Below are 25966 nucleotides of genomic sequence, written 5' to 3'. Positions count from 1 at the left end.
AGTTATTCGCAATGTATTAATAACATAGTTAGCAGTAAAAGACTAAAATATTCCTAAGACCCTTCCCCTAAATAACCATAATCCTAAGCTTACCCTGCCCTAACCTCTACTCTAGAGTACTATATAGACTTAGTATTTTTGTAATATTTTAAGCTGTATTATAACCTACTATGCAAAGGGTATTATGCATGGGCTTTGGTACTATGATAAATTGGATTGGGTAGGCGCTAAGCCTCCCCAGGTATGGGGTCATGGTACGGCTAAGCGCTCCGATGGTAAGCCGACCTGCTGCCTCGACGGTGACATCGCTGACAGCAGTAGGCTTTGTTTGGGTAATTGTGCCGCTTGAAGTGAGGAGTATGCCAGTTCGCAATATGAAATATCGCTGAGGGGTCGCAGCTTGGTTGATATACAGTATAGTATTGAGTATTAAATTCTTATACAACAATCCAAAAATGAAGAGGATAGCTTTTGCGGCGAGAAAGAACTAGTTTTGGTAGGGTGTTTGCATAAGTACCATAACAGTTGGAGCGCATGAACCTTGTTTCCGCCCACAGTTTCTTGACTCGCGCAACCGTCATTTCGGTGCGGCTCTAGAAGTTCCAGAATATCATATTCGGCCTATATTCCTAAAGCTAAGGTGGCCCATGGCAGTACAACCATTGGTTAGAAAAAAGCTTTACATTCTGACAACGCAGAGTTCATTGGAAAAAATTACAAAAGCAACAGCTGCCGGGAATTCACATTTACACTCTGAACCAGAGATATCCTAGCGGCAGAGAGCGTTTTTGACAGCACCCACGATACGCGGTCCAATCACGCGTGCACTTTGAGGTACTGACTTACAACAGCTGTCCCCGACGCTTGCTAGGTCAAATAGCAATATGAGGTGGAAACTCTATGAATGGATGTCATGTCGTTATGCTTTTCTAGAAATCGTTAACTTTTGCTAATTTATATATCCTAAATGCGATGTTTTGGAACTGTCTACCGCATTGTCGATTAAGTTCTCTGTTCTAACTTACACATATCCGATTGAGTTTTCAATTCTGAGTTGCAGCACATCGTAATTTCATGTCCGTCTTAAGGTATAATAACCATGCTATGGCAGCTAGCATATCGTCTCACTGTACAGTAAGTCCCTTAGCGTATTGGTGGCGCTTAGTGGTAGGTCCGGTATCTGGATTCTATGACCACGTACCGATATACTACCAATGAGTTCTAACAAAGGCCGCTTGACACTTTACGTAACACTGTGTGAGTTGAGACTATGGGTGAGCTCACACATAGTTCGCTGGCTGAATCTTAATCCAATGAAGCGGTGAATTAACAGGTGAATACGAAAGAACAGAACACATGAAGTTGGTATTTGGTAGCAATGCTGGAGCGATCTATTTTGGAAGCAGATTCAGGCTTGGATTGAGAGGATTGCCGTTAATGTCAATCAGGCTCTTCAGCTTCAAGGTCGACGGCTTGGCAAGCCAGAGTTATGGCTACCGAGTAGTGATCCTGACTGGGAAAGATCTTCGAAAACCTCCTTGCCAAGTCAGACAAGAGCTTTTAGAAGGCATATTTATGGAGAAAAATCTCAAGCTGTTACTTTCCACTCGTCTTATTGCTTGATTTGTTTATCTCTGTTTCGTTTCTAGCGTTTTGACGTATTGTTTCTCAGGAAAGAATAGCCAGCTACACTCCAACTCTCCAGTATTGGATATCATGAGAACAATAACTTTACAAACAGCTTTCCTGATATATCCTAGAATTAGCATTAATTGTTTCAATATATATAGATTAGTTCTAGGGGGTATGAACGACATCTTATCACTGTTAAAACACATACCTAACAATAACTTGAGATGTGTATAACAGTGTGACAAGGATCTATGGTCAGCCAAAAATGCTAGTTCATTCAGTAGGTTCACTCTTTTCGTAGTGATGGCTCTTGTGGTAAACGTACGAGACTCATATCGGCATTCCAGCTCATCGATCGGACAACATCATGTTGTCCAGTAGTCCACTGAATGCTGGGCAAGTACGAAGAGCAAAGACATCAAGACCGATTGCTTTCAAGGTTGCATGCATATCATGTTATTCTCCTCGAAGGTGTGTGTGTATTTGGCTTCAAGTGCTGCTGGTCTGGACGGCTTCGAGGTGATTATTGGATACTGGCACCGATTCACATCACATAAACCATGGTTTTGCAGCCGGCTATGACGTTGGTGTTAATGTTGTGGCGGTGAAAAGGCAGCTGGAGACCGACGACATCGGCGCGGGTGCTGGGTGGAGCGACCGGCAGGCCTGAGGCTTGACCTTCCATTCCAAGCCATCTCTTCTCTCGAAGCTACTTATTTATAACCCTGAATATCTCTATTATAACGTACATATTTCTATATGTAACTAAATATTCAATATGCAGACTCAAATTCTAATCTATTTGATGATGCTCTTTATAGAAAATCAATTCGCGCTCACTAGAGCTGCAGCCACCTCAAAGGTAAGTGGATGGTGACTTGGCTATGTTTTGAATAAGTGATTTTGCACTGCTATGGGAGGCTGCAATTTTCCAGTGTCATCTGTTGAATAAGACGCCACCCTTGTAGATGGGGCTGGCGACTGCGAAGCTGTCGTGGGCAGCAGGGCGTTCATTCTGTAGAGGCGTGGAGTAGTTGTGTATGCCCATGCTTGGAGCTCATAAGACAACGCATAACGAGGCTTGATGGGCGAGACCTGGATGCTCGGCCGGGGCCGAGGAGATATCCTCACAGCGCAAATTGCTTTTGGGTGAGTAGAGTTGCCTATTTGAACCCACAATCACATACGGGTTAATTGGGTACAGCCTGAGCAGCTTACTCCTCCTTCACCCCAAACAATTCATCCCAGTTTTAAGAACAAGTATCATCCATAATTTCTGGAGAAAACCCTGACTTCCCACCTGGTTTGTGGCTGGGCTATGGTCTCGACATGACCAAATCGAGTTCTCTCACGAGCATTGGATCTGTATGTCGTCTCCAAACACTCGGTCTGTGTCAGGAAGTGCAGACAGAACGTAGTCGTGATGCTAACAGCAGTGTTCATTCACCTCCAGGTCTGCAACGCTGTCAAACGTACCGGCGACATCTTTGACTTCGACGATGAGGGCGGAAAGATGAAGACGATCACCGGTGCGACATGGAAGGCTCTTAGAGGCTTTAGCGTAACCGAGGACATCTCCAAAGCATCAGGTCAGTTCTCCCATAGCCATGCTTGACCGGCTCATGCACTGACATGTAGTAAATGAAAGTGGTTTCGAAAGTGTTCTAGAGTGGGACAGAAGCTGCTGCCGAGTTCAGCACGAAGGCCTCAGTCGCAACCCAGTTCAGTTGCGTGTCTGGCAGCGCCAGCCTCTCATACGCGACAACGTCGAGCTTTAACTCGAAGCAGTCGTATTATCTCTACTCCTACAACAAAGGAGTGCTGAATGTCTTCTTGAAGAATCGGGGTGCTATAGTTGCTGACAATGTCCTTCAAAGTGCACTCCAGAACGTCCAGGCCTAGAAGGACGATGACAGGGAGGCCCAGGATGGGTACCACTAGCTTTTCAACCGCTTCCGGAGCCACATTATCACGAAAGCGTCGTATGGCTCCAAGCTGTCACTTGTAGGTTCTCTCATTTCCGTTTGCCCTGCATTGCTTACCTCGAGCCATGTCCTGGCACCACTAGCCTACGCTTAGACCGCTTGGGCTGATATCACTAACATAGCTTCCGACAAGGACTTTCAAGTCAACGTCAAGGATGAGTACAAAGGCGTCAGTGGCGGCGCCAGCGGCGATGTCAACGTCAAGAGAATTGCTTTGTTCAAGACGTACGAGAAGATGCAGAACAGGATCTGTAACTGCCGCGGTGGCGACACAAAGCTAGCCAATAGAATTGAGGGCAGCCCTGAGAGTGGTGAGTCCAGAACGGCGCGCGAGGAGTGTATTCTGACGGCTAATGCGTATCCAGAAGTCAGCTCGTTCCAGGTTGTGCCGTTGTGGAATGTGATGCGCGATTCCAACAAGAAGGAGGTCCGAGACCGTGCGGACGACATCATGAAAGCCTTCACCTGGATCTTCGTGAACCCCCATACGCGCCTAACCACCTGAAGCTTCACCATCACGTCTGACTAGGGTGACTTCTTCCTACTGAGCCCAGCAGCCTTCATTATCGCTGGTAAGGAGACTCCGGAGAACTGCACCATTACCAGCACCAAGGTGGTCTGGGGCAAGGGCACGAGAAACATCAGAGACGCAATCACTGTGGAGTGAGTACCCCGCCCATCTCGTCTGTCGGCTCCTATAAATATGCTAACTAAAACAGGGTCGTCATCCAGAACGATGGCGCCAACGTTGACATTGAATTGTGTCACGGCAGCGATGGCGAAGGCAGGGGTGGAGAGAGCCAGTGTCTCGCAACATTTACCAATGTAAGTGCTTCTCAAGCGTCTTCGCCTCTCGCGAAGAAGTGAACCTGCTGACACTCGCTCCAGAAAGACAACGAGAACAAGGGCATCAAAGGCAATGTATCCAACGCTCAGCGCTTCTACCAGTGCCCGGTCAACCCGACTGAAACTCCGGTGAGCTATTGAAGAGGACTCTGAGTGTGTTTGGATCAGAATATGAGCATTCTGGCCTACTAGGTGACAGATACAAAATTTCCCGTCCATATGGCACATAAAACTTGGACCTTGCCAACCGGAACGCGTCGAGAGTTAGGATACATTAGTCATGATCATACAACGAAATGATGTGAATTTTCAAATAGCACCAAATTTATCAGTCCAGTCATCATGAAGGTTGCTACATCATGCAGAAGGTGAAGATACACCCTTGGCCAAACAATTCCCAAAGTTCTTCTTATAATAACCTTTGTTAATATATGTAATTATTAGCTCAAACCGGTCGGGCAGATCATTAGACTTGATAACGGCGAAGAATTCAGGTAATCACGAATGTGGCAAGGTCAAGAATATGGTATAATAAGAGATTAAAGCAGTATACAAAGAAAAGCGCGCGGTAAAAGTGCTGCAAACAAAAGGCGTAGTAATGTGCAAACACGACGCCAATCTCGCCGCATGAGCAAAAGACACATTAGTAGAGAACGCAATGAAGAAAATATCAATCAGCAGCTCCATTGAAACAATCCAACCGGGCAAGTGAGCGGAGGAGTCATGTATGTTTGTGGTTGAAAAAAATGGCTTGGCAGGTATGAATGGGGTTGCTTAGGATAGGTCCTTCTGCCCAACTACCATCACTTTACACCATCAGCCTATACCGCTAAGACAAAACAAAACAAATCCAGTCTCATATCATTATATGTTGTCTATACAACAAATGAACGCCTAGATAGTCTCTCGGAAGTTGCAAGCTGTTTCTATATTAGATGATTGACCAATGGCAGGGACACACAAGACCACGCACGCAGTAGCTGTTGAGACCATCCGCTTTACAGCAGGAACCTTACGCTTAACAGCAGGTACCATACGCTTAACAGCAGCAATAATGACCATTGTGATTTAGCAATATGCCGGTATGGAAGGAACCAACACGGGCAAGAAGGTATATAGCTGGCGAAATCAGCTGCTGGCAGCATTGCTTCTTACTTTGAGTGGTCTCATTTTGTACGCGCCGTTTGACAGGGAACACGAAAACATGTGGGTTTCAAGGGTAACATTTCTCTCATCCCAGCAGGAAGATTTTTCAATGAACTAAGGATGACAGACTTCCGCGAGCATGCTGCTCTTTGCACGTGCGGTAACCCAAAGCTTTCGAAAATGTGCAGCATAACTAACAACTTCAAGAAAATGTACTGGCATTAGGGTCCGACATCCGCTTCAACCACATCCAAGTCATCGGCACGCACAACTCGTACCACCGCGAGATATCCTTAGCCGAGCGCAAATTCTTTGAAGACATAATGCCCTCTTTGGGGCAACTTTTCTCGGTACAGGACTTATACTATTCCCACGCCGAGCTATACAACCAGCTAGAATACCAATCCGTCCGCTCCTTCGAACTAGACCTGTATTCTGACGAAAAAGGTGGTCTATATTATCCTCCCTTGACCTGGAAATACGCGAACATCACCACAACGCCGTTCGACGGCGAGGTCCTCGAGAAACCGGGGATCAAAATCTTTCACATTACGGATGTCGATACGGACGCCGTTTGTCACACCTTTATCGAGTGTCTTCAGCAGATCAAAACCTGGTCAGATAACCACCCCTACCATGTCCCTATCACCATCGACCTAGAACTGAAAACCGACGTTCTCGCACGCAATCTCAGCCGTTTTGGCCCGGGGAAAGCTGAGAACTGGACCTTACCACGCATCCTCAGTGTCGACGCCGAAATCCTCTCCGTTTTCCCGCGCAAGCAGCTCCTCCGCCCAGACGACGTGCGCCAACCAGGCCTTACTCTCGAACAATCCATCCTAACACACGGCTGGCCCAGTCTCGACTCTGTCCGCGGCCGCATCCTCTTCTTCTTCGACAACGATCCTAAGCCGTCCGACCCGAACTCCCCCCGCGAACTCTACACTGCGGGTGCACTCAGTCTAGAGAACCGCACCGTGTTCACGAACGCACTTGAAGGCGCACCCGACGCTGCGTTTGTTAAGTACAACGAGCCGCGGAATGCGACAAACACGGCGGAAATCCAGCGTCTAGTGCGCAAAGGTTACCTCGTGCGTACGCGCGCTGATGTACCGATTGCCACGGTGCTAAACCGCAGTATTGAGATGAGAGAGGCCGCGTTGGCGAGCGGCGCCCAGATCGTGAGTACGGATTACCCTGCTTGGGGCATGAGCTCGAGGTGGGGATGGGATTATGTGGCGAGGCTGCCTAGGGGGAGACCTGCCAGGTGTAATCCGATAATTGCGTCGAAGTTGTGTAGGGATGGCGAATTGGAGTAGGGTGGGAGAGGCTGGAGAGTTGGGGGAAGTGGGAAAAGACGGAGGGCGTGAGTATGCCAAAAGAAAGTTGAAGTGAGCGGTACATGGAGTGTTGATGTGTATTGTTCCACATAGCTTGGTTGGACTGGAGTTTCACTGCTTTACCTACACACTGTCGCGAAATTCTTTCTCGGCATATCCTATTCTCATATCATTTTCTTCCTCTTAGACGACTCTAATCCTACTTTCAATCATTCTGCTACCCAGCTCCTCCTATTGTTTCGATATAGTTCCTAGGTTCTCTCTCTAATTATTCTCCTTTACGACATGCAAGTGTAAGCTCGTTAGCCCGGTCTCTCTGCCGATAACAAAACTTAGATTTCTCAAAATTACGATGTGAAGGTAGTTGCAATTTTGAAGTCTGTTACTGGTATCAAGGTACTATTAGGATTTGAACTTTCCTATTTTGAGACGATGGCAACTTATACACCCAGGAGATCTTACACGAAACAACTGTGCTCTAAGAATTTCAATTCTGTAGTTTTTTCCAATCTTTACTATAGCTTTGATTACCTCCTTTTCTCGCTATTCAAGAAGTAGTGTCATCATGCTCCCATACAGATTCCTCGCAGCCGCCTTCATCACTTCTTCCGTGATCCGAACGTCTGCTCCTCGCTGCTTAAGCAAAATCTTCATCCCTTTCCTACCACTTCTTCTATTTAATGCGGTTGTATTCACCACTGTTTCTGGAATTGGGACATCTACTCCCCGCCGGCCGAGCAGAAGCATCATCACGTCCTCGCCGCTACCATGGTTTGATGCGGCTGCCTCCACCACTGCTTCGGTGATTGGAAATTCTTGTAATACTGATCACTTTCCCAACTTCTCAACAACTGCAGCATGAATAAAGTCATCTTTATCGTCTAGCTTTGCTGCAACAGCCTCGACTATCTCGTTGGGGAATACTGGTTGTTTGCTCAGTATTTCGATATCGGCGGCTTGAGCAAAGCTGTGTTTATCCCCTAGCAATGCTGCAAGGGTCTTGAGAATATCATCGGGCAATGCTGGTTGTTTGCATAGTGCTGTGATAGTGGAAGCTCGAATAAATTTGAATTCATCCTCTATTCGTCCTGCAACAGCTCTGAGAATACTATCGGGCGGATTTGGTTGTTTATCAAGTACTTTGAGAGTGCTTTTTCGAATAGCACCTTCTTTATCCTCAAGCTGTGTTGCAACACCCTGAAGGATATGACTGGGTAGCGTTGGTTGTTTGCCTAATGCTATGACAGCGGCTTCCCTAAAAAAACTGTTTTCGTCCTCCAATTGTGCTGCAATAGCGTTGAGGTATGACTGATGGTCACTCGCATTCTTCGACAACGGGAGAGTGGACAACCGGGGGTCCATGTCCGGCACCCGTAGTCTTGTGATCATTCCAAGTCTCTAATCGCACTTCACTGATTATTCTTGGCTTTGAACCAATTTCGAGCGGCTGCACCATCTCCTATATCTGGTCCAATACTGCTTGGAGCGGCATCACATGAAGCTCGCCCAAGCAATTGAGTGTAGTCACGTAGCCTTATACTCCATTGTGCGTACGTTTAATTACTAGTGAGCCACTATCACCTATGTGTACATGCATTTGATCTACTTAGTCGTCAGCAGAAATAATATAACCATCGCCGATGACCAAGGCATACCTTTTTCGTCGAGGGTAACTGTCCAAATCTTGGCCCAGGCTTTAGAATACCTCGAGCTGGAGATGTGAGAAGGAATACTTGATTTGGTGCCCATACGCAATCTAGAAGGGGTGGCGATAAAAACATTAGCTGGGATCTCGGGAGGATTAGACGGTGATAGGTTATCTTCCTCAACAGGTACACATAAACTGGGCGTTTCTATCAAAGCCCAGTCAATATTTGGCTGTTATTCCCATTTTGTATTGTTTGGTCTGCGCCATACCTCATCAGGCTCGATCTCGAAGCGGCTGGGATTTCTTCCAACTTTCCGTCTGGAAGGAGCTGATTTTTTGGAGCTAATGAGACTGGATTCTTGTTCCTTCTTCGCTGCGGCTTCTACTGTTTCAATCTTGTCCTAGTCGTACTCGCCAACTATGCCTGAGGTTCCATAGTTGCTTGCATGGTCGCTCTCTAAACCACTATAATCGGGAATTAAGTCATCGCTTTCCTCAAATGCATGAGCAGACATCAGAGCAAAAATAGTGTAGTTTCCGTCAAATTGGACACCGCAAGTGATAGTGCTGGCCTGATACAGTTCATCGTTTGAGACGAGTTGGGCACCAACAAGGTTTCTTTGTCCATGTGTACGCCGTGTGACTTCATGGAATCCCCTAGCATCCGAAAGTCCCGAGAAAGAAAGAGATAGAGTCTGAAGACTGGGCCCTTGTTTTTGTTGCTGTACTGCTTGTCCAGATTGCTCACACTGAGGCTTTTCAGTATGCACTTGCCCTACTTGAAATCCAGCAAGGGATGGTGGATCAAAATTGACACGTAGCTATCTTTTGGATACAAGCCACATTTTTTGAGCTTGTACTCGGTATCAGCTGGGTGGGATGTTGAGAGCTTCTTGTCCCTTAGAAGTTGCTGCCTAAAAGCTCCACAATATCGGGAAAGCGCTGCTTGTGCGCCTCGGTAATGTGAGCGTCTGCATCCCGATAGACTTGTATCTTCTTCGTATTGTAAGATATTTCCAAAGGATCGCGAAAGTCATACTGGGACTGATCTGGCCCTGGCGCCAGCGTTGCTGCTGGATGTGGTACTCATCCTGTACGAGGCTAGCTCTTAGTAGGAGGCTGCCGTTACGCAATTACTGCTCTGCGATAATTATCTTTCTAGCAGAATCCTAAGTGGTTTCCTAAATATCTGTAGTTATTACCGGGAGATAGATCCTTCTTGTTATTACTTGTAGATATACATAGCTTAGTATTTTACTCATGCGCAATAGAGCATATTAGTTCTAGGTTTTACTTAGCTTTTTTTATCTAAGATAATCTCGTAATTATCATTATAATAGTTAGTCTCCTAAGTTTATTCTTAAATACCAATAATACTCTGCAGTGGTAGATCCCGAGAACTAAATCTAACTTGTACTGTGATATCTCCCGTAGGTAACCTCCATGCATGAACCTTCGTATCCCAGCAACTCAGATCGCGCCTCGTCAATTCGAATAGAACCGTCTCTGTCGTTCCTGGGCTGATGTCGATCTTATCAAAGCCTCGTAAGCTTCTCACAGGCATTTTCGCCTCACTGGGGTACGAGAGATAGAGTTGTGGAACGGCGGCCCCAAGTCTTGAACCAGTATTAGTAACAGTAGCCTCGACTGTCACGAGTATGTCCCAGAGTTCCATCTTGCCACCTGGATGAATCGGGGCATTAGGGCCTGGCGTGCGTGATGCATTTGCTACCACCACATTCGTCGAGGTTTGAGACATTAAAAGTCGTGTAATTTAGTCCGAAGCCGAAAGGAAATGCAACGCTCTTATTCGGCATCGAACTCCTTATAGTCTATTAGGTTGCCTTCGAAAAAGTCGGCTTGCCAGTCAGACGGGTCATCAGTGTCTTGGAACGCAATGCTGTTCGCAATATTCTTCCGGTATTCCGTGTCGTTGTTCGCAATTGTATACGGAAGCCTGCCAGAGGGATTCACATCTCCCCAAAGAATATCGACGATTGAGTTGCCTGTTCGCTCTCCAGGCATATGGGCGGTCAGAATAGCCGTGACCTTGGGATTGCTTCGCCATAGCATTGTGTTCGGTGATGCACCGTGCAAGACGACGACGGTGTTGTCGCACACGCCAGTGACACGCTCCACGACAACCTTCGAGTTCCATTCTGGGATTAATGTGGTACGATCAGAACCCTCAGAAGCCCATGATTTGAGAAACAAGATGCATACATTTATGGGCTTTGGCGCCAGTTCAAATAGTCCACCGAGAGCGATGAATGTGTTGCCAATGACATATTGAACATGAGCACTATATGAGGCTGCTCGAGATTTGATCACCTCCAGCGTGGAGATGACATGGTAGAAAAAGCCTGTACCACTTCCGCTACCAATAGGGAGAGTCCCGATATCGTAGTCAATAGCTTGGTACTGACCGGTGGTCAAGTCTGCGGCATCATTTCCAAACACGTCAATTTGTTTCGGTTGCTGAAGCGGTAACGTGTTGTCGGTGTTCTTCAAAAGCACAGTGCCCGATGCTCCCAACTTCCTGATGAGTTGAGTGGCTTCATCATTACGGTAGTTCGATCCAGGACTATACGTGTAGTTGTGGGTATAGACAGGCTCCGGTAAGAACTTTAGCTGTGTCGTGTACGTATCAATAGCTGGATAGCCTCTATCCTGGCCCAGCAAGTAGTATGGTGTCATGATTCGAAGAACCATGTCGTCTAGCCTTTCAACATGGAGAGTACTGTTGTTCCTATTTTCATTGTTAGCCCGGAGAGAAATTAGTAGTTTCCGCCTCAAACATACACAGCTGTTGTGATGTTACTGCCGAAATAGCTGAACGGCACGCCACTAGAGATTGCCCCCCGGGCATGTCCATATCGAGTCCAGCTTCGAACGAAGCGATGCCAGCGTGGGTAGCTCCCCAATCGGACATGACATAGCCCTGAAATCCAAGCTCATTCTTCAAGAGTCCATTGAGCGCCTTTGAGTTCTGGCATCCGTAGCTGGAGTTCTTTTATCAGCCCGAGCTCTTCAACGGCCCTCATGACACTTACCTTCCATTTATACGATTGTAGGAACACATTACAGACGCCGAACCAGCTCGAATGGCGTTTGAAAATGGCCAAAGGTAAGTCTCGTGCATAGTCTACTCGATCGTTAGCATATCTCGCTATTTTCGCGCATTAAAGCTCACCTTGTCATCAACATTAGAGCTCACGGCGTCGATAGTGACGCCGTTGTTGTTCACTGATGGCATTCGCTTTGTTTCCTGCTCGTTGGCAATAAAGTGCTTAACGCAAGCTTGTACTCCTGTACTTTGCATACCCTTGATCGTGTCTTCGACAAGAGTGCCTGAAAGAAAGGCGTCTGGACTGAAGCCTTCCCAATTGCAGCCTTCGAAGGGCGAACGACCAAGAGGGCCTATGGAAGGTCCTAAAGCGACGTGCGCGCCCCTTTCCCGGAAATCCTTGGTCAAGTAAGCACCGCGCTGGTGAGCGAGCGAACGATCCCAAGAGGCAGCAACCGTGAGGGCGGCAGGAAACAGTGAAGCGCCGATGGCTTGACGAATAGTGAGAAGGCCATCTTGAAGACAAAGACCGCTGAAGTTCAGTCGCGGGATGGGGGCGATATTTCCAACACAAGGACCTGCAGCTCCTACGAAATCACAACGTCAATACGAACGCATTTCACAGCCTATGTATGGTATTAACATACCAGTCACTATTAGAGATTTCTCTTCAAGAGTGAGATTGTCTAAGAACGCTCGCGCTTTATTCAATGCTTCGTTCCATCCCCCGATACCTGTGACGTTTGCTGCGAGAGATGAGTCAGTGTGTGGACGCAGACGACAAATAATCAACATACGTGAAGGATACACCGGCGGACTGCCTCCATACTGAGTGTAGGCCGCACCGTGAGCATTGCTAGACTGTGTGCTCGCGAATGCAATATGGAACAGTAGGAAAGTATATCGAATCATATTGGTAGCGAAGCTAGTGTAGATTTTGTCCAAAGCTATAGAAATTAGAGTTGTACTCAGACCATCTTTTGTACCTCGCCCTTAGTACCTGAGCGCACTACCGAAAGAGACCGTAAGGTCACTCGAGATACTTGGCATAGATCTTTATTTCCCAGAAAATGGGAGAACCTGGAAGGCGGGGAAAAGCCAAATGCCGGAAACCTTGCTAGCATCGGTACGCTATGATGAATGGGACAGTCACAAAGGTTCTAGCTCCAGCGCCTGGGCTGCAAGCGGCAAGGCGTAATAAAGCGGCTGTGACGGAAATATCATGATGCATAAGCGTATCCCTCGTAAACTACGACTTACATAGTTACTTTGATAAGCTAACTCGATATAGAGAGTCGCTGATGACACGTGCTCGGGACATCATCAACCTGCACGTCTTTTTCGAGGTGTAAGTGCGCGCCCTACTGAAGAGTTATAATTACATATTAGAAGTTCGTTCGCGTGAGCATAAGCCCACTCTAACCACTATAGAGCTACGGAGCTCAACCTTCGTTCGTGATGGTCTTAGCTGGCTGAAGAAGACACTCTTGGTCGATCCAGATAATTCGAAGGCCACATGAGTTGGCGAAATCCACAGCACGATCTAGAACATCATCAAGAGCGCGACTGGTGCGAACACGCCCGTCGAGGTCCCGAGCGGTGTAGCTTCTTGGAATTGGGTTGTCGTCTCTTGGCGGCTAACAGTATGACACAGCGACATAATGCAGACATATATGGATTGATGCAATGTTTAGATCAGCGCCCTTACCAAACCACACTAGATGATCCACCGTTGGGTTGACCAGACGAAATTTTCGAGGCTTCTATTTATGAGGAAATCCGGGATACCATGCACAAACACAGCATTTAGCTTTCCACGAGTCATCGGCATATTCCGAGCGTTGGGCTTCGTCTCCTTCTGGTATCAGAGTATCGTTGTCTCCTAAACTCATCCGTAGGGCGTGTTTCTGCAGCGCTTCCTCGTCGCTGTCAAACCCACCGATTTTGACGTCTGAGTCATCGTATACTAAGAAGCAGATATCTCTCGTTGCCCATTGCCGAGCCTTCGCACGCTCGAATTTGTGCTTGGAGATTTTTGCAGTTTCCATGAACACATCTGACCCTACGGCTATCGCGGTATCTCATAGATCGTTCTTCATCTTCATTCCTTTTTTCTGGCATGCAGCTTACTGACATCGACCTCTTTCCCTCCGCCATCGATCGCACTCGCCGTCAGCTCGTTGTTTTGGACCAAATTATCGTACGACCCATCATCATCATCATCATCATCATCATCATCATGCTCGTGGTCCTATGAATTATCATCTAGCATTTCGCGGCTCATATCCTGAGGTTCAGTCATTTCGGTTTTGTGTTTGTCACGTCTAAACGCTTGTGTTCCGCGAGTGCCTATATGCTAAGAGATCCGTACAATTAAATGCCTCGACCATCATCCAGGCAACAGGCGCAAGGATGAAAATGCCCTATTGACGGAAAATGGCGTCCTCGGGGACCAAGAAGAAGTCACTACGAAGCCTTTAGCGATGAGTAAGATAAACACAACTACATGTTAGCAGACATATTAACCCAAGGGTGTGATATATTGTACGACAATGGGTGGCTGTCCTAGAAGGGGCCGTATGCCAAAGCAATTCTTATCAAATCTTACTACACATACATTATAGCGTGGGCTAGTAGGTGTGTGATATGGTGACAACGTCTGTTGCTAGTAGTGTGCAATGACTTCTTGCTCCCGATGTCTTGGTGCTCGAAAGCTCCTCACACGTGTATGTCATACGTACCAAACCCGTGTTTATGTGAGGAGTTTTGATTTGCTAGAGATGCAGCAAGTAGATTTGTACTACGCAGGACGGCAGAGCAAGAAGCTGAGTGTGACACCAATTAGAGACAGCAATGCGCCTTCTAGCACGTATGCTTAGCTTGTGCGTTACAGTATACTGCTATCGTGATGGTGGCCTCAGCATTAAGAGACATTATCGTGCCCATGCAGCCAATGGGCCAGTTCAGTCATTAAGCCGCCTGAAAAACATAAGTACTTTAGAAAGGTAAGGCTATAATGACCCTTCCTGTGTGTCAGGACGCCCGCCGTGGTGGGACAAATGAGAGGTACTATAGCAACCATAAGCAAACCGCTTACTCTATTATAGTTGTGTGTATTGACTGATACGGGTTATCTAAACTACTTAGATACATAGGTTAGCTATTAACTTGGTTTTTGCACTAGTCAATCAAGGAGAAAATTTCAAGATAGTTTCGTTGGCACTAAAGCTTGAAAACTCCTTTCTATGGTATCTAAACGTTGAAGAGAAATTTTTCTCAATACTAGAAGGGTTTCTAATATCTAGGAGTTACTCTAAAGTTTATAGAAGGAGAGATTTGAGCTCTCGACCTTACGGATTCCTTAGTACCGTGGTAAAGAATTTTGGTATTCCGAAGAAAACCCACTGCGCCACCCCTCCTTGGTATCCATAGCTACATGTTTTGAACGCCTAGTGGCATTGGTCTCGCCTACCATTTACATCACGAAAATCTTGTTGCTGGTTATGCTGTCGTTGCCATTGGCTATGCTCATTTTGACTTCCACGCGCATGTTCTATTGCGCCTATGACATCCTTCAGCTCGTCGAAAACACCTGCGACAAGGTGAAAGACTTAGCAAAGGGAGTGGGATACATCTTTCAGTGTTAAATACCTGCAATTCCCACTGTACATTGCTTCACTTCGTCATCGAGTATACGGAAGAATAGTTGTCTTGCATACGTCGCAGCGGATGCGGATACGTAGCCTTGCCAGCCATCATTTTCATGGGAATCGGCATAGTCTGAAATCCCACGGATGATAAGGAATGGGAAATCGTTCATCACCCCTGCGGCCTCTATCTTAAAGCAGAGAGCGCCATGTGATTTGTATAGCTTATCTCTCAGCCAACTATCTTTAATAACTTTCTCGCTTGTGGCAATTGTTCTGTGATGAACTACATATAATCCGTGAGCTGCGATCATAGTCTAAATCGTTATCTTGGCTCTTATTTGCATACCGATCGACCCGTTGTAAGGGATCGCATACACAGATATGGCATGGAGATCCTCTAACACGATGTGGGTAGTCGGACCTGTATTGATTATCTCTATCCGGGCCTGGGTATCTGTACTTCCGAAGCATTGGTATCCTAGTATTGATCCTTTGGAAGTGGGGCGGAACCAAATCATCCTCTGTGATGATTTGCTCAATCGACAGACCCTGTGCAGCGTTGAGGAGGACTTTAGGTGGTTGAACAAGATATCCAGTACGACAAAAGTGACTTTCTAGAGTTTTATCGTGATCGTACTGGATTGCGATAGAGTTATCCCGCTCTAGCTTGCTCACTACTATATCTCCAAAATAAACGGGTCCGTTGTCCGTTTGGGTCGGCACGCCGCCTCCAATGCTAAACAGCAGTCCGAATTTCTATTATTGACGTACCACCTACTGCAAGCTTGTAAAAATCAAAAGTGAAGTTGACCCAAAGGATGTTTTCTGGAATCCACAAGCTATTGGAAACGCTCTTTTGTAAAAGAGTTCTCTATCATTATTACTAGCTCTTCGACTTTTATTATACATACTAAGAGAAGAAGATAGCTCTTCACTTAAAGAGAGTGCAGAACTGTATAGGTGTATATTGATAGTAACTAGTATTTATTCCCCTATCTAAAAGAAAAACAAGATAACAAGGTCTCTAGCGGTGAATTGAACCTTGGTCTCGCGTGCGCTGTTACTGACTGGAAAAGCGGAAATACTGACTCCTATAACGTAGTTTACAAGCGAGTGAGCCATACAAGCGAGTGAGCCACCCCACCAACTTTACGCACCTCTCTTGTTACAATATACAATGACTCCACCAAATCTATCCCAACACGTCCCTCGTGAGGCTGACATATACCTTGCACTATCAGCTCTTGAAAAAAGTCAAGTTCAAACTGAAAGGCGTGCTGCAGCTACGTTTAATGTTTCTCGCGCTACTCTCCACCGCCGACGCGCTGGCAAGCCTGCCCGACGCGATTGCCAGCCCAACTCAAAGAAGCTTACCAAGCTAGAAGAGGAGGTGATTATTGGCCATATACTTGATCTTAATCTACGTGGATTCTCGCCTACCTACGCAGCTGTGCGCGATATGGCTGATAGACTCCTGGCTGCGCGCGGCGCTGGCCAGGTCGGCGTCCACTGGCCGCGTAACTTTGTTAAGCGTACAGATAGTCTTATAACGCGTTTTAGTCGAGCGTACGATAGGCAGAGAGCTCTGTGTGAAGATCCAGTCCTAATTAAGAGCTGGTTTGAGCTTGTAGAGCAGACAAAGGCTAAGTACGGCATCTGCGACGAGGACGTCTACAACTTCGACGAAGCTGGCTTTATGATAGGCAAGATTACGACTCAACTTGTCGTTACAGCGTCAGAGAGGAGAGGCCGGCCAAAGGCAATTGAGCTAGGTAATCGTGAGTGGGTGACGCTGATCGCAGCGATCAACGCAGCTGGCTGGTTAGTCCCACCGTTCCTTGTATTCGCTGGTAAGTACTACCTATCTGCTTGGTATAAGGAGGCAGAGATCCCACGCGACTGGGCGATCGCAGTCAGCAATAATGGCTGGACGAATAACGAGCTAGGCGTCGCATGGATAAAGCACTTCAATGCCCACATAAAGACTCGCGTTATTAGTATACGTCGCCTACTTATTCTTGACGGCCATGAGAGCTACTAGTCTCTAGAGTTTTAAGAGTTCTGCAATGAGAATAACATATATACGCTCTATATGCCGCCTCACTTATCTTATCTACTCCAGCCTCTTAACGTTGGCTGCTTCTCACCGTTAAAGCGCGCGTACAGCCGCGAGGTGGAGAGCCTAATCCGCCATTATATTAACCATATCACCAAGCTCGAGTTTCTGCCAGCGTTTAAGGTAGCGTTCGATCGATCCTTCACGCCATCTAATATCTGCTCTGCCTTCCGCGGCGCAGGCCTTATTCCTCTCTAGCTAGATGCTGTTCTATCAAGACTTGATATAAAGCTCCGTACGCCTACTCTACCAGCTGCTCTAGAGGCTCTCTGGCAGGCTCGCACGCCTAGCAACACACGCGAGCTTGAAGCTTAATTAACATTAATACGTGATCGCGTTCAGCGGCATTAAGGCTCATCGCCAGCTTTAATTATTATAGCAATTAATCAGCTTAAGAAGGGGGCTGAGGTAATGATGCTCTCGGCTAAGCTAATGCGCGATCGGATAGCCAGCCTTAAGAAGGCGAACGAAGCCGCAATAAAGCGTAGGCAGCGTAAGAAGAAGCGGATACAGAAGCAAGGAGTGCTAATAAAGGGAGCTAGAGAGGATCTACTCGCTTAGCGCGAGGCTAATCAGCAGATTGCTCATAAAGAGCGTCAAGAAGGAGAGCGATCAGGTGTCAGCCGCCAGGCTCTTGCGCGCTGTAGTAGGTGTAAAGAGACTAGCTATAATGCGCGTACGTGTAAGAAAGATACTCTAGGTACTAATTAATTAATTATATTAATATATAGCAAAATAATTATATTATGGTAGAGCTATACGCCTACAGAGGTGCGCAAAGTTGGTGGGGTGGCTCACTCGCTTGTATGGCTCACTCGCTTGTAAACTACGTTATTATTAGCTGTTTACCGTAACATCCGCCAATATCTCTATTCCAGGCTATGGCAGCCAACAGACTAGATTTCTATTTCCAGTTATACTAGCCTCAGAGTAGTAGCTAGTATTTCGCCTCTCTCATGTATTAACGCTAAATAGCCTTGTGGTACGGTAAGCCCACGTTTTGAGATCACATGATTTGCGACTGTGCCTTGATATCGTAGGATATGCTGTTCTTATCCAATTTAGAAAAGTGTAACTATGGAACAGGAGAGTTTCTCATAAGACTTGAATTAATAACACTCTGGTTATTAAACAAGATGCAGAATACACTCCTGGAGATCGCCCTTGTCGCGTAGGTCTAGCGCTTCTCCCTTCTGGAGTCCCTCGACATAGCACTCACCAACGAGACGATAGCAATCGGTCCGGGGAAGAGCATGCCTTTCTGTAGGTACTGGTGTGCACTGTTTTGGCGTCTTCTTCTGAAGCGGATTCCAACTCTTCAAAATTCCTTTGAATTTTTCGACTGAGCTAGTGGAAGGGCCCGGATCCTCGTCTAGCCACGCAAGACGGTCGGGTCCTTCCTTCACCTTCTGCACAACGAAAGGTGTTTTCCCACCATACAGTACGCATACCTCGTCTCCAACTCGTATAATCGGCGGTCCACTGCCAATGTACCCTGTTTCAGTGATGAAGATGGCCCTGTCAATCTCCACAGCGATGTTGAACCTCAACGCCATTGAATACAGGTTTTCCAACGCTTCTTCGCCCGAAACACCCTCCACACAAGGCCACTCCTCAACCACTGTATTTGGAGGAGCAAAGAAAGTGCTGAACCTCGGAAGTGTGCCTGGCTCATTCTCTTTTGCGTATTGAAGGCCCACCTCCCAGTACGCAGTGAAATACTGCCCAGACGACCCTGTTCCAGGCGGCCCGCAAGCAGAACCCTCCGTTATCACCTTTGCAAATGCCTCCCCCATAAGCGAATACCGATTGCCGCCAAGAAACTTCCATGGAGGATCTTGAAGAACGGCCTTCCACGTTTTTATAACAGCGCGGAAAACGTTCAAGGAGAACGTCGGATCGTGATCTTCACGTATGTCTATTAGATGAGTGTATACCTTCGCTATTCTATCAACGAAGACACCTTTCAAGGAAAGTATACGGTCGTCTTGCGATTTGACGATATGCGGTTCGGTATCATATGTCGTTTGAAAAGTAAAGTGAGACATGCGCTGTACGATAGCACAGTTGCTGTGAATTTTATCCCATTTCGGCACCCAGGAGGATTGTTCCTTGTCCCAGGTAAATTTTCCATCGTCGTCACGCTCCTGACGTACTGAACTCAAGATATGCAGTGTCGATTTGGGTCCATAGGAGCCAGGCATCTCGATGCAGTGTCTTACAACATCGCGGAACACAGACTGCCAGTCTCGGGCGTAATCAACTCGTAACCGCGGGTATCTCTCGGGCGTTTGGGATTCAATGGAAAGGCCCAATACCGCATAGATTTTGTCGTGTGGGACAGTAGAGTTGAATCTAGATATCTGATCTAATCTGCGCATTAATGGTACAGCTTTATACCTGCGACATGTATCAATCATGGAGATATTGCTCAATGCCTCGAGGCCATCTATGTTGTCTGGGTAAGCATGAGCTATAAGCCAATTTGTCGCTTGTGATAGTTGGCCCCAGCCGAGTCTCGCATCCTTTCCGACCATTAATAGCGTATAATCTACACCTGATGCTTCCTGGATAATCCAAACGCGACTAAACCATGGCCTGCTCAAGAATTTGCTTAAGCACTCCCATTCTGGAGCACCAACCTCGGGAAGACCAACCGTGCTTGGATCTTCGAAAGGCACTGTTTCCGCAATCTTACTCATGAACATCTTGTAATAATTCGGTTTGCCGACCATATCTTTACCACGCGCGATTTTGTGTGCTTTTTTCAGGAAAGACATAGCCTTGACTGCAACGGCGACTTCATTCTTGCCATCTCCGGTTCTGTCCATTATTGCATCGCCCAGCCAGACGAGCACCCTTCTACACCTTGTGTATATATCCTTCATGCGCATAACCTGGATATTTTTCTCTTCGACATCCCACTGGTTGATGCAAAGAGCATCCACCCATAGCAGCTCCGCCTTCTCCGTATTTCTGACTCTCCGCAAGGCTGCCTCTAGATTCAACGTCACCTCGATTATCTTGCCGTCCATCCTGATCCGCTCTTTGACATCCGCGTAGCCCCACACATAGGACAATGCATCGAAAGCGCCTGAGTACTCTTCCAACGAAACGGTAACAAGCTCGCACTGTATCATGTCACACTCAATACAGATACACGCATCCCCACAACATTCCTCGCACAGATTTTTGCCCCATTCAAAGTCCTGCACGAAGACCCTTTCGAACATGCTTTCAGTGACGGCTCTGCAGTCCTCCTCTTCGCAATCGCTTTCCTCGCCATCTTGGTGGTAGTGGCCGCTCCCACCGGGTATAATCGTGGGTAAGATCCGCAATACCCGGATTTGGTCGGGTTCAAGAGGTGAATAGGTAGGCGGAGAAACACTTTGTGCCCTGCAGCGCCCGCAGCATGAGTGAGGCGAGATGGACATGTCGTCGATTTGTGTCCTGATTAAAACTGCTTTGTTGAGCTCATATGTGTTCCGGTGAAGGCGGCTGTGCTGCACCAACGCTTACTTAGTGGCTATTTTAGGACACGGTTTGGGGGCCAAATACTATGGACCCTGGTCTCCGTTGAGCCAGTCGAACAAGACTATCAGCAGAATGTAGCGAAAACCATAATGACAGTGACAGTAGATACAATCCATTATGTTTCATACGATGTGAAAAGTCTGCATATAGAACTGCGTGCCCATCGTCTGGTCTCGTAGCCTTGTAGCCATGTGTTCATAATCATGATTCGGATCAGCTTGCAACATCCTACTCATATTTGCGACAGCCCGAAGCATGCCCATTCCATCCATAACGCCATGCACGTATACCTCCCCAATTAGCTCATACAGCTCATCATTTCCATTTCGCGATCGAAGTAGCAGTGGCACTTGTCCTCCCAGCGGCACGCAAATGGTGTCTCCAACCTTCGATTGAGGTGGAAGCATACAGTACATCCCAGCTGCAGTCTTGCCAAAGCGCCAGCCTACCAGCAACGTGTTTTCCTCAGGTATATCAGAGCCCTCTGAAATGTCTGCATACCAATTGTGTTGTCTTAGATCCTCTGCATTGAGTCGTTTATCCGCACGACGATCTGTTATGATGGTGCGCCAATACGCTGAGACAACGCTTTCATGTTGTGAGTCAGACCATGGATACAGTTGTAAGATTGCATTTGGCTGTTTCGTTTCAGGTGGTGCCCAAGCGAGGGCATCACGAGTCCATCGATTTCTTGGGGTCTCGTTCTCTGACACGAGGGTTATCGGGCTGACGAGTGCAACTGAATCAACGAAGATTCCAGCCATCAGTAGTCCAAGTGAAGGAGTAATTTTGCATTGAATGACTTGCAAAGCTTTCATGCTTCCCATAGTACCACATGCGTTATACTTCGACACTCCTGCAACGGAAAGACCAGAGATCTTAGCACCCTTGATAATGTCGTCTGACAAATCAGGAATCCATGTTGGCCAGTCTTTTCTGCGAGGAACTAAAAGCTCTTGCTTAGTGGTACTGTTCGCATGGCTGCTAGGGTATTGTTTGAGATATTGAGTTTTAGCGACGCAATAGGTTGTGTTGTGAGATAAAATCCTAACGCTGCCCTGCGCAAGGCATGTTTTAGCGAAGTCAATTGATAACTGATCCATCGTCTTTTGGTAATCCACACCCAAGTCCTTTCCATCTGTAGTGAGACTGAGTACTGCATATACTTTATCTCGTCCGTCAGTCGCTTCCCAGTCGAGAAAAAAGAAAGTAGTAAGCAAAGATTTGGAAAACAAAGGGGTCGTTATTTCCAGTGGCATCCGATACGTCCGAATGGTGCTCACTTTGCCGATAACTTCTAGAAGCGCTCCAAGCTCGGGGCCTTGCAAGTCGATTTTTTTCAGGACATCGCGGTTGTTCTCGAGTACGCTGTCAATACAATTCCAGTCCAGTGTATCTTTGCCACACACTAGGGTAAATTCGGGCGAGAGTATCAGTTCTTGAATGATCCAGACTCTGCCCCATTCGACAGGATGCAGGATAAGACTCTTCAGGTCATCCCAGTCTTGGTCTGAGAAGGCTGAGAAGGTTGTGCTTTCTGTTTCAACCATCGACCTACAGGTCTTTTTATGACCGCTTTCACCATGGCCTTGAATTTTCAGGATCAGTCTCATTGCTCGGCTGATCTGAGCATTCTCTGGTCCGAGCCATAACAGATCTCGGACGCAGTTTTGATAAATCTGACCCATTATTCGGACCTGTCGACCTCTCTCAACGTCGTCATTTTGATTTATACAAAGTGCATCTACCCAGAGAAGACGGTCTCTATCAGGTAGTCGCAAAGCTCGCAGCGCTTGTTTCAGGTTGCGCGTAACTGGCCATGGTAGATATGGAGTCTCGTCGGATTCTTGCTCCCCTTGATATTCAGTCAGGCGGATGCAAATTGGAGTAGTGTCCTTTGGATCTCCCCATCTGTAAGACAAGGCTTCGTATGCTGGGTTGGGATATTGTGATCGATTATGGATATGGCATTTGATGTCGGTACTGAAGTCTCTAGAGGGCTCCAGAACCAGCATACGAAACTGACGATCGGCATTCTCCAGCTTCGGATACTTCAAATTAATCGTAGATTCGTCGACTATTGTGTTGGCTACATTGCTCTGGAAGAGAGTAAGTTGTTGGAAGATCCATTCTTTGAGCGGAGACTTACAGTAAACTTTGAAACCGCTGGCATTGTAGCTTGGAGGTCTTGCTTTGATGTATCACTAGTGGAATGTAAGGAACGTGTGTTTATCGAGTATCTCGGTGTTTTCGCAGATTCTTACCATGAGCGCTTTTCCTTTCTCCTCCTCAGGAACGCTAGCAAAGAACAAGGCATTGCTCTAAGCTGAAGCCTGGGAGGTGGAGCGGTGCGGCAGAGATAAAGATGAGCAGCAACTACACTAGCTGCGGCTGTGCCTCATCCTTCGCGTCCAGGCATCGCCATTTGCTGCGCCTCCACCTTTTCGTGCAGCCACAATCAATTGGCGCCGACTAGACGCCATGGGTGTGGATTCGGGCCATCTGTCCTTGCTTGTTAAATATTGATTGGTAATAAAATTGATCATGAATTCAGCCTCAGCTGAACATGAAAATAATCACGTTTTACTCCATGTGATATAATGTTAGTATCCTTGCTAGGACTTTTGCGTTAAATACTGTTGCAGCATCTGGATTCAATGAATCACCCAAGATGTTGTCGAGGAGCTATCTTAGAGGTCTTCAGCCTATTGAAGTAGGAGTTTTAGCTTGAGAAAAAAAGATGCCGCTTGCCCAAGGCAAGAATAAGTCTCGAGATGAGTCTGTTGATGGTAAGTGGGTGAACATAATCTTAAGCCACCACAATGATTGGGTGCAAGCTCTCTCGATCTGACACTACAAACGAGAGATTTTTCGGTCTTCAACCAACGCTACCAAGGCTGCTCTCGCAGTACTTCTGACAAGTGAGCGCCAGAAATCCATCCTCTTTGACATTGTTTATTGCTCAGAGCTGATGATCGGGTTCAGCGGAAGCCATGGCCGAAGTTGTGGTTATTGCACTAGGTCTACCAGGCCTGTTCACAACTTGCATAGAATCTTTCGAACTTATCCAATATGCAAAAACCTTTGAAGATGACCGCAGAGATCTAGTTCTTCGTCTTGAGATTCTCGAAGCCCGGCTAGCGTGATGGGGACACTGTATTGGAATCATGGACGAAGGCTTCAGTCTCAGGACCAGCTAAGTTGCAAAAGACCTGGAATTGCATTTGAAAAACATTCAAACCCAATTTGAGAAGGCACAAAAGAGAGTTGCAAGTTCTTCGCCTGATAAATTTATGGACAAAGACAAAGGCTCGACACGTGCTGATGTGCGCAATGCTGTGCGGCAGTGGACGACTAAGTATACGGAGAAGTGTCAACTAGGCATAACAAAGATGCAGTGGGCCATACACGACAAGAGGATATTGGAAACAGTTGTGGTGAATATTCGAAATTATATGGACGACTTAGTGAAAGTCTTCCCTCCAGACAAGGCCGAAAAGCTGTTGGCAACTCAACAAAACCTGCAAGAGGAGGACGTTGAAAACCTCAGTCCCCGTGAACTAAAGATGCTGAAAGATCTCGCAGAAAGGGATTACGATGACATGCTTGTGAAAGCGGTTGAGCACGCGATCAAGTACCGAAATTCTTCCTCTCATATATACGGCGGTGAATGGACCGTCAAGGGGGAAGACAGGGATTTCAAGCACAGTTCTGGCGATGATGTTGCACGAGGCGCGACTGGCACCGGACATATCTACACGGGCAAATACGACATCTCAGGCTCTGGAACTAGCAACTTCGGAAATAAATACGAATAAGCGCGCAGTTAGCTAAGTAGACATCGAGGATTACAATCGTATTTCATTAAAGCCACTCGTTCGCTATGTCCTATTCAACTAAGATACCAGTAGGCTGAATATGAACCTACTAGATATGTTTCTGTATTGTCTCAGCTGTCATCGTGGAGAAGCCAAGAAAAATCCATGACATGATTCGGCGTTGTGCTCCCGTCCGACTCCAAATCCCATACTAATTTCTCTAAATTTTAGCCTATATAAATTGAAATGAAAAACGCACCAACATGACCGCTGCTATGTTAAACGAAGATTATAAATGAGCAGATTTGAGAATCGCCTTGCGGAAAAATTCGCCTAAGTTTGAGCAGCGGACGGCTGAGGCAGCCTTCCAAGGTTGCCTACCTAGGGGGGCTTTGGCGCATCACAAGTTGCTTCGTAATCGTGCAGACTATCGCTCACATATACTGCGAGAATGCCACATACACTAGCGGTCTATAATCAAGTAGCGATAACAACACCGACTAATCAAATTTGAATTTTCCTGGCGGGTATCTGTTACACGAAACAATAGGTATGATATTCTAATCTAATATCCGATTCTATATATAAGCTTTGGAATAAGTGAGCTGTTATGATTGGAATAGCCAGATCTTCATACATTACATGGGAAGCCGCTGATCCTAGTATTCTACAAAAAGTTGTTGGTACTTAGTTAGAACAAAGTCACATACTGTTACACGGGGCTGGGTGCTGATACTTCTCTAAGCTCGGTCCGGGTTAGGGCGAGTGAGATGGGATGAAGAGCTCCGTGAGGTTGTCTGGCGATTCGTAGTGGAAAAGAGTTATGGATGTAACCGGGTTTGACAACGCTAATCTATTGGATAGACTAACATGTAACTATCTTGTGAAGTAACAATACTAGTAAGAAAGTACAATTTGAGTTGACCACAACGAGAGTAATAATGAAATCCATCCATCCTTATATCCTCATTGCTTCCAGTCCTGCCATCTTGCCCATCTCTCCTTGGCGAGATGGTAGAGATGGCACTGCCATCTCTCGGCGTCCTGCCATCTCAGATGGCTGGCCTTGGCGAGATGGCACATCACGTGACTCCGAGCCCCGCGATGATCCATTACCTTTTTGACGTGGACGTCCCTAGGCTTTTCAGCCGTCTCGTCATTTTGTCAAGGAGAGAATCCTTCTT

The 25966-nt window shown here is 46.8% G+C and overlaps 11 protein-coding genes across 11 annotated transcripts; 5 read left to right on the top strand and 6 right to left on the bottom strand.

Annotated features, from left to right (window-relative positions):
• Positions 1-2961: 2961 nt before the first annotated feature.
• On the top strand, positions 2962-4604 carry COCSADRAFT_185608 (uncharacterized protein; the record flags this gene model as incomplete). The annotated part of the gene is made up of 7 exons (XM_007707463.1): positions 2962-2997; positions 3086-3221; positions 3740-3928; positions 3983-4092; positions 4147-4280; positions 4337-4442; positions 4506-4604. The coding sequence occupies 7 exons, from the start codon at positions 2962-2964 to the stop codon at positions 4602-4604; spliced, it is 810 nt and encodes a 269-aa protein (XP_007705653.1).
• Positions 4605-5729: 1125 nt separating this feature from the next.
• Positions 5730-6928, top strand: COCSADRAFT_165369 (uncharacterized protein; the record flags this gene model as incomplete). Its single annotated transcript, XM_007707462.1, has 2 exons — positions 5730-5769; positions 5817-6928. 2 exons carry the CDS (start codon positions 5730-5732, stop codon positions 6926-6928), a joined length of 1152 nt encoding a protein of 383 aa, XP_007705652.1.
• An 849-nt stretch (positions 6929-7777) lies between these two features.
• Positions 7778-8311, bottom strand: COCSADRAFT_165368 (uncharacterized protein; the record flags this gene model as incomplete). Its single annotated transcript, XM_007707461.1, has 1 exon — positions 7778-8311. One exon carries the CDS (start codon positions 8309-8311, stop codon positions 7778-7780), a length of 534 nt encoding a protein of 177 aa, XP_007705651.1.
• Positions 8312-9957: 1646 nt separating this feature from the next.
• COCSADRAFT_176363 (glycoside hydrolase family 3 protein) lies at positions 9958-12576 on the bottom strand (the record flags this gene model as incomplete). Its single annotated transcript, XM_007707460.1, is given in 7 exon segments — positions 9958-10304; positions 10336-10400; positions 10420-11346; positions 11441-11599; positions 11651-11742; positions 11791-12251; positions 12312-12576. The coding sequence occupies 7 exon segments, from the start codon at positions 12574-12576 to the stop codon at positions 9958-9960; spliced, it is 2316 nt and encodes a 771-aa protein (XP_007705650.1).
• Positions 12577-13106: 530 nt separating this feature from the next.
• On the bottom strand, positions 13107-14598 carry COCSADRAFT_31274 (uncharacterized protein; the record flags this gene model as incomplete). The annotated part of the gene is made up of 6 exons (XM_007707346.1): positions 13107-13301; positions 13464-13732; positions 13795-13915; positions 14282-14323; positions 14406-14438; positions 14563-14598. 6 exons carry the CDS (start codon positions 14596-14598, stop codon positions 13107-13109), a joined length of 696 nt encoding a protein of 231 aa, XP_007705536.1.
• A 769-nt stretch (positions 14599-15367) lies between these two features.
• COCSADRAFT_47269 (uncharacterized protein) lies at positions 15368-16070 on the bottom strand (the record flags this gene model as incomplete). Its single annotated transcript, XM_007707427.1, has 2 exons — positions 15368-15628; positions 15669-16070. Coding segments are annotated over 2 exons (663 nt in total), but the record flags the coding sequence as incomplete, so codon positions are not given.
• A 1668-nt stretch (positions 16071-17738) lies between these two features.
• Positions 17739-18102, top strand: COCSADRAFT_348681 (uncharacterized protein). The gene has a single exon (XM_007707459.1). It carries the CDS (start codon positions 17842-17844, stop codon positions 17989-17991), a length of 150 nt encoding a protein of 49 aa, XP_007705649.1. The 5' UTR covers positions 17739-17841; the 3' UTR covers positions 17992-18102.
• Positions 18103-18541: 439 nt separating this feature from the next.
• On the bottom strand, positions 18542-20877 carry COCSADRAFT_41668 (uncharacterized protein). The gene has a single exon (XM_007707358.1). The coding sequence runs from the start codon at positions 20862-20864 to the stop codon at positions 18558-18560; it is 2307 nt and encodes a 768-aa protein (XP_007705548.1). The 5' UTR covers positions 20865-20877; the 3' UTR covers positions 18542-18557.
• Positions 20878-21064: 187 nt separating this feature from the next.
• On the bottom strand, positions 21065-23255 carry COCSADRAFT_185606 (uncharacterized protein). The gene is made up of 3 exons (XM_007707458.1): positions 23229-23255; positions 23114-23168; positions 21065-23063 (listed from the first exon to the last, which is right to left on the bottom strand). Exons 2-3 carry the CDS (start codon positions 23135-23137, stop codon positions 21087-21089), a joined length of 2001 nt encoding a protein of 666 aa, XP_007705648.1. The 5' UTR covers positions 23138-23168; positions 23229-23255; the 3' UTR covers positions 21065-21086.
• Positions 23256-23704: 449 nt separating this feature from the next.
• On the top strand, positions 23705-24110 carry COCSADRAFT_165363 (uncharacterized protein; the record flags this gene model as incomplete). Its single annotated transcript, XM_007707457.1, has 3 exons — positions 23705-23753; positions 23829-23885; positions 23950-24110. 3 exons carry the CDS (start codon positions 23705-23707, stop codon positions 24108-24110), a joined length of 267 nt encoding a protein of 88 aa, XP_007705647.1.
• Positions 24111-24356: 246 nt separating this feature from the next.
• Positions 24357-24782, top strand: COCSADRAFT_165362 (uncharacterized protein; the record flags this gene model as incomplete). The annotated part of the gene is made up of 1 exon (XM_007707456.1): positions 24357-24782. One exon carries the CDS (start codon positions 24357-24359, stop codon positions 24780-24782), a length of 426 nt encoding a protein of 141 aa, XP_007705646.1.
• Positions 24783-25966: the final 1184 nt, after the last annotated feature.

The sequence above is a fragment of the Bipolaris sorokiniana genome (genome assembly GCF_000338995.1).
Source record: "Bipolaris sorokiniana ND90Pr unplaced genomic scaffold COCSAscaffold_19, whole genome shotgun sequence".
Taxonomy (NCBI): Eukaryota; Fungi; Ascomycota; class Dothideomycetes; order Pleosporales; family Pleosporaceae; genus Bipolaris; species Bipolaris sorokiniana.
This window is presented reverse-complemented; position numbering and strand designations above follow the sequence as displayed.

Coding starts and splice junctions, on each gene's coding strand:
- COCSADRAFT_348681 (XM_007707459.1), top strand. CDS start 17,842: ATGATGCTCTCGGCTAAGCTAATGCGCGATCGGATAGCCAGCCTTAAG.
- COCSADRAFT_41668 (XM_007707358.1), bottom strand. CDS start 20,864: ATGTCCATCTCGCCTCACTCATGCTGCGGGCGCTGCAGGGCACAAAGT.
- COCSADRAFT_185606 (XM_007707458.1), bottom strand. CDS start 23,137: ATGCCAGCGGTTTCAAAGTTTACT. Junction 23,064..23,113: donor CAGCGGTTTCAAAGTTTACT/GTAAGTCTCCGC, acceptor ACTCTCTTCCAG/AGCAATGTAGCCAACACAAT.